Genomic DNA, 5360 nt, shown 5'->3' on the forward strand with positions numbered 1-5360 from the left:
CCGCGGGGGGCAGGGCTTCGCCGGGGAAGGGGCGGGGTTTTCGCTCGGCGCTTGCGCAGTGCGACCAAGGCGCGGCGGCGGCGGAGGAGCGGCGGCGACGCCGCGCGGCGGTTTTCATAGGGGACGGCAGGGGGCGGGGAAGAGGGCGGAACCCTCAAATAGGCGGAGCTTTGGGACGGGAACGCCCCTGGTCCCGCGCGCCGCGGAGATTGGGGGGGTAGGGGGCTTGTTATTGCGACCCTTCCCTCATTATCTCGACATCTTCCGCCCATTGCGATCCCCTTCGTTGTTTCAGCCCGCACCGTTACCGCCATGCCCGCACTCCTATTTACTGGGAACCCTTCTTTTACCGCGCCCACTCGCCTCTTTAACCCAAATCCTTCGTATTCTGGATCCCGCGATTATCACGACGCATGACCCCCGCAGTATCCCGACTCTCTTCCGTTATTCCGACCTTCCCCATCACCTCGACCCCCACCCTTTATTGTGCCACTGTTCCCCGTTATTCCGACTCCCCCCCGTTATCGCGACACTCCCACGGTTATCGTGACTCCCCAGACTGATAACGAATCCCCCGTCATTGCGCCTGCTCCCCCTATATTGTGAATCCCGACTATTCTGATACACACACGCCCTTATCGTGACACCCCGCCCCGCGCTGGCCCCTGCGCGCAGCCCCGAACGGGGGTCTCTGGCGGGGTGATAGTTCAGTGTGGGTCTAGGGGTGCAGGACTCCTCGCCCCTCCCCCCGTGGGTCGCGGTTTGACTCAGACCCGGGCGGGATTTTCCGGGGGGAGGGGGAGCGGTTTCACTTCCTGCCCCGGAGTGGGGGAGGGGCTCAGCGGTTGAGATCGGGGAAGGGGAGGGGGGGGACCGAGGTGTCCGGGATCCTCTCCCTTCGAGGGAGGCCGAGGGTGCCACGACCCCCAGAACTAGGTTGGGGGTGTCGAGGGTTCGTGAGGGTGCCCGTTCCCCTCCACCCCCCCATAAAAGGCCCGGCGGGAACTTCCACGGGAAGTTATCGAAGCCACCGCCCCTCCCCCACGCTCTCGAGCCCATGGGGCTGATTTTCCCCACCCCTGGTGCTCCGTAGGGGCCGAACTCCCCGCTCTGGACCTTCTGCACCCCCAAAATCATATCCCACCCAATTCACCCCCTCCCCTTCTGGCTGGTGCTGCTCCCCCCAGAACCTTCAGGCGGTGTACTAGCCCCCCGGTTGGGGGTCGTGTTCTCGTGACCTTTGAGTGGGGCTAAAAATAGTCTCAAACCGGGGGGGGGGACACGTGGGGACCGTCGTCAAGTGCCACCAGCCTCGAGCACTTGTGGCCCCACCTCGTTTGCCCCAGCAGGGTCTGAACTTGATCACGGTCCCACCAGCAGGGAGGGGCGAAGGGAAAGGGATAAATAATCCCGTGGGACACCTGTGGGAGAGGCGCAGGGTCCCACGAAAAGGCAGCACTGGGTGAGAAGGGCCCGGAACCACCCTGCACCCCTTTGAGTGTCCTGAGTGGTGGGGAGGGGAGTCTGGGATCATTCACGATCCTCCATAGGGCCACATCAGAGCACTTGGACATGGGGGTTTCCCCCACGGCAGCTGGGGGGGGAAGTGTCTGTGGAGACCAGGGTCAGGCTGGGACGCCCATGACTTTGGCCTTGACTCCTGGGTCCCCTACCCCACAGCCATGTCCATCCACAAGATTGCAGCACTGGAGCTTCTCAAAGCAGCCATTGGGAAGGCCGGGTACCTAGACAAGGTGGTCATTGGCATGGACATAGCAGCTGCTGAGTTCTGCTGTGATGGCAAATACAACCTGGACTTCAAATCCCCCCCTGCATCCCAAGCACCTTATCACCCAGGGACAGCTCTACGAGAGCTTCATCAAAGACTATCCCAGTGAGCACTGGCATGAAACTGGGTGGGCACTGAGAGGGACTTGGATGGAACTGGGAGGCACTGGGAAGCAGGAGAGCGACACTGAGGACTGGGAGGCACCGCAGGGCATTGGGATGAACTGGAACAGACTGGGGGTAATTGGGAAGCACAGGGTAGGCAGCCAGGGACTCTAATAGCTCATACAAGGCTGTGCCCAGGGCCCTCTCCCTTCCCGCCAGGTGACTGGGCCACATTGGTGCATTCTAGTACCTGCTGGTGGCCATTTCCCCACAGTGGTGTCAACTGAGAACCCCTCTGACCAGAATAACTGGGGGGGCTGGAAGTGGTTCCTGACACAGGCAGACATCCAGGTGGTGGGCAGTGACCTGACAGCAACATCTTGAAGCACATCACACAGGCAGCCGAGGTTGCAGGCACGCAGCTGCCTCCTGCTCAAGGTCAACCAGATCGCATCGCCATGTCCACCCAGGTGAGAGTCCTCTGAATCCTTGTGCAGCTCCCCATGCAAATGCCCAGCACTGAGCCCATGCAGGTGTGATCGTTGTGTGACTCCACGCCCTGCCAAATCCCTGTATAACCCCCTTGTTACGTAGTCCATCTAGGTGTGAGTGCACGTGCAAATCCCCCACCGCTGAAGCCATCAGGTGTGACTGCACACACAAACTCATACAAACTCTTGTGAAAATCCCCACCGCTGAAGCCATCCAGGCTGAGTCTGTGCAAACCCTCCTGCAAATCTCTGTGGAAGCCCCGCAGGTCACTGCGTCCACCCAGGAGCGAGTGTATGGCCAAATCCTCGTGCAAAGCCTTGGGAAAAGGCTCCTTGCAAAGAGGCCTCGTGCCGACTGTTTTAAGAGGCGAGGCCTCTGCACAAAAGGTGCAAACCCCCCCTCATCACTGTGGCCATGGCAAAGCCCTTGTGTGAAAACCTCATGCACAACCCTTGTGCAAGCTCATGTCCCCATGTCACCTCCCATGACCCCTCCTGTGTACCCCCACAGGTGCAAGCTGGCCCAGAGCCATGGCTGGGGGGTCATGGTAATGCACCGCTAGGGTAAGACTGAGGACACCTTCATCACTGACCTCGTTGTGGGGTCTGGACTGGCCAGGGGAGTCCCTGCAACCTCTGTCACCCTCCCTGTTTCCTCCATGACAGCCTTCATTGTCCCCCATCTCCCAGATCAAGACGGGTGCTCCCTGTTGTTGCTCCAAGCACTTTGCCAAGTACAACCAGCTGATGAAGTGAGGGGTCTCCACATATCTGTGTCCCCTCCCTTGTCCCCAAATCTCTGTGTGTCCCCACATGTCCTGGCTGCCTCCATGTCCCCACCTCCCCCACAGGGACCTGGGTAGGGTGCTCAAGCCCATCCCTGTGTCCCTCCCAGGAGCGTTCTGGTCCCTGTGTGTCCCCCATGTGGCCCCCTCTTCTGCAAAGTCCCCCCATTTCGTGACTCCCATGTCACCCCACTGAGGTCTTGTCCATTCCAGGATCCAAGAGGCGCTGGGAGACAAGGCCAAGTTGGCAGGGCGCAAATTCCGAAACCTCGAGGGCCAAGTAGGAGGGGAAGAGCAGTGGGGCCCACCCTGGAGGCCCCATCAAGGGGTTCCCCCCACCCCCAATAAAATTTGTGAAGTACCAGGACCTCCCAACTTGTGCTTTGTTTGGGGAGTGCTGGACACACACACACGACCTGGGATGTGGAAGTGCCCACCTCATCCCAACTGTCCCACCAAAAGAGACATGGGGAGCAGGCGAAGAGATGAGGTGCTTTATCACCCCCTCCATGTGTCCCCGTCACCCTCCCCCCACTGTTAAATACCCCTGGGGGTAGCCCCCCACCACCACCCTCCCATCACACACAGGGCCCCCCAGGACCCCCCCCGGCCCCACCCTCATCCTCTGCCTGCCGCAGCCGCTTCTTGGCCCGGATCTCGTTCATGGCCTCTTCGATGGAGCGCGTGTCCCGCTTGTTGGCCACCGGCACTGGGGGAAACAGGAGAGAGCCAGCTGGCTGTGACCCCCCAGCCCCCACAGAGAGAGCCCAGGTATTTGGGTGCCCAAAACCTCCATGTAAAGGGACCAAGTTGTCCAGGACACCCCCAAGCCTCCTGGACCTGCAAGACCTTAAGGACCCCCACAGGACCCTCTGCTCACCGCAGCCGTACGCCTTGTTGGCCTCCATGGTGCGGGCAGCAGCTTTGGCAGCATCAGAGCCGATCAGGTGCCGATATTTGTCCTTGTAGTCGTTGGGGGGACCCGGAGGGGTGGAGCTGCACTCAAGCTCTGCCTCCTCCTGCTGCGCTGCCAGCTCCTGCAGGTGAGGAGTCAGCAAAGAGCCTAGCCTCGCCCACGCTACCCACTCAGGCCACACCCAGCAAGCACATGCCACACCTATACAAGACCTGCCCCCACCACGCATGCCACACCCATCTGGCCATGCCCTGTTGAGCCCCACCCATACCTATTGTGGGCTGATGCCCACTAAGCCCTGCCTACCCGGAGGCGACGCCGCTCTTCAGCTCGGGCCGGATCCCACTCTTCCCCACGCCGATATGCCTCCAGCTCCTCGTCTGACGGTGCAAACTCCTGGGGACAGTGGTGTCACCCTGTGCTCCCTCATCTCCCCCAGTCACCCCTCCAGTGTCTCCTGCCATCCCCCACCTTTTTGAACACCATTACATAGCGACTATCCTCGTCATCTCCAAACGAGAAAGACGTCAGGCCGGCCACCTCTGCCACGTCGTGCCTGGGGGAACATGGAACTCCTGGCACTGGGGCTCCCCAGTGGGGTCCCTCCCCATGAGGGTCCCCAACTGCCCCAGGGGTGCTGCCATCCTGGGGTGTTCCTGTCCTACTCCAGTGTCCAATCCCAGCATACGCAATATTGCCCCACAGTGCTGCCATCGACCCCCAGTATCCTCCTAAGTGCTTTCCCATTCCCAGTTCCTCAGTGTCCTCAGTGTTCTCCAAAGCGCTCTCAGTACCACCAGCGTCCCCACTGTCTCACCATTGGCCCCCAGTGCCCCACAGAGCACCCAGTACTCCCCCAGTGCCCTCCCAGTGTGCCCAAGGCTCCACTCACAGGATGCTCCTCTCAATCTTGTTCATGGGCTGGAACCGGCGCCGGGGCTCCCCAGTGGCCTGGATGAACTGCGATACCTCTTGCTCCATCTGAGGACACACGGGCAGTCCATGGGAGCCCAGGAATTTGTGGGGACTCATGCAAATGCCCAGTGATGCCAAACCTCCCTCCCCCACTCACCCTCTTTCTGAACTCAACCTTCTGGCGCTTCTCTTGCTCCTGCAGCTTCTTCATGCGAGCAGCTTGTTCTGGAGAGGAGAGGGAGTGTCAGGTCGGTGGTGACCCCCCAAAACCACCCAAGAGGGGGCGGAGGGGGGCGGGGCCAGCACCATCCCGGGGCGTCTCTCAATTGAGGCAGGGGCTTGGGCTGGGCTGGGATGGGC

General features: G+C 61.0%; 2 protein-coding genes across 2 annotated transcripts in view; both read right to left on the reverse strand.

Annotated features, from left to right (window-relative positions):
* PFN1 (profilin 1) overlaps positions 1-314 on the reverse strand; it is a 2887-nt gene extending 2573 nt beyond the window's left edge. The window contains exon 1 of the mRNA XM_015616259.1: positions 309-314. Coding sequence (XP_015471745.1) covers positions 309-314 — 6 coding nt within the window. The remainder of the gene's footprint in view (positions 1-308) is intronic.
* Positions 315-3651: 3337 nt separating this feature from the next.
* SPAG7 (sperm associated antigen 7) lies at positions 3652-5330 on the reverse strand. The gene is made up of 7 exons (XM_015616270.2): positions 5307-5330; positions 5158-5225; positions 4978-5066; positions 4557-4641; positions 4392-4481; positions 4050-4206; positions 3652-3878 (listed from the first exon to the last, which is right to left on the reverse strand). The coding sequence occupies exons 2-7, from the start codon at positions 5209-5211 to the stop codon at positions 3748-3750; spliced, it is 606 nt and encodes a 201-aa protein (XP_015471756.1). The 5' UTR covers positions 5212-5225; positions 5307-5330; the 3' UTR covers positions 3652-3747.
* Positions 5331-5360: the final 30 nt, after the last annotated feature.

This window comes from Parus major, unplaced genomic scaffold (assembly GCF_001522545.3).
Source record: "Parus major isolate Abel unplaced genomic scaffold, Parus_major1.1 Scaffold388, whole genome shotgun sequence".
Taxonomy (NCBI): domain Eukaryota; kingdom Metazoa; phylum Chordata; class Aves; order Passeriformes; family Paridae; genus Parus; species Parus major.

Bases quoted from the DNA above. Each gene is read 5' to 3' on its own strand.
- SPAG7 (XM_015616270.2), bottom strand. From the start codon at position 5,211: ATGAAGAAGCTGCAGGAGCAAGAGAAGCGCCAGAAGGTTGAGTTCAGA. The intron at 5,067-5,157 runs GTGAGTGGGGGA...GTGTGTCCTCAG, and splicing joins AGGTTGAGTTCAGAAAGAGG to ATGGAGCAAGAGGTATCGCA. The intron at 4,207-4,391 runs GTAGGCAGGGCT...CCTCACCTGCAG, and splicing joins AAGAGCGGCGTCGCCTCCGG to GAGCTGGCAGCGCAGCAGGA.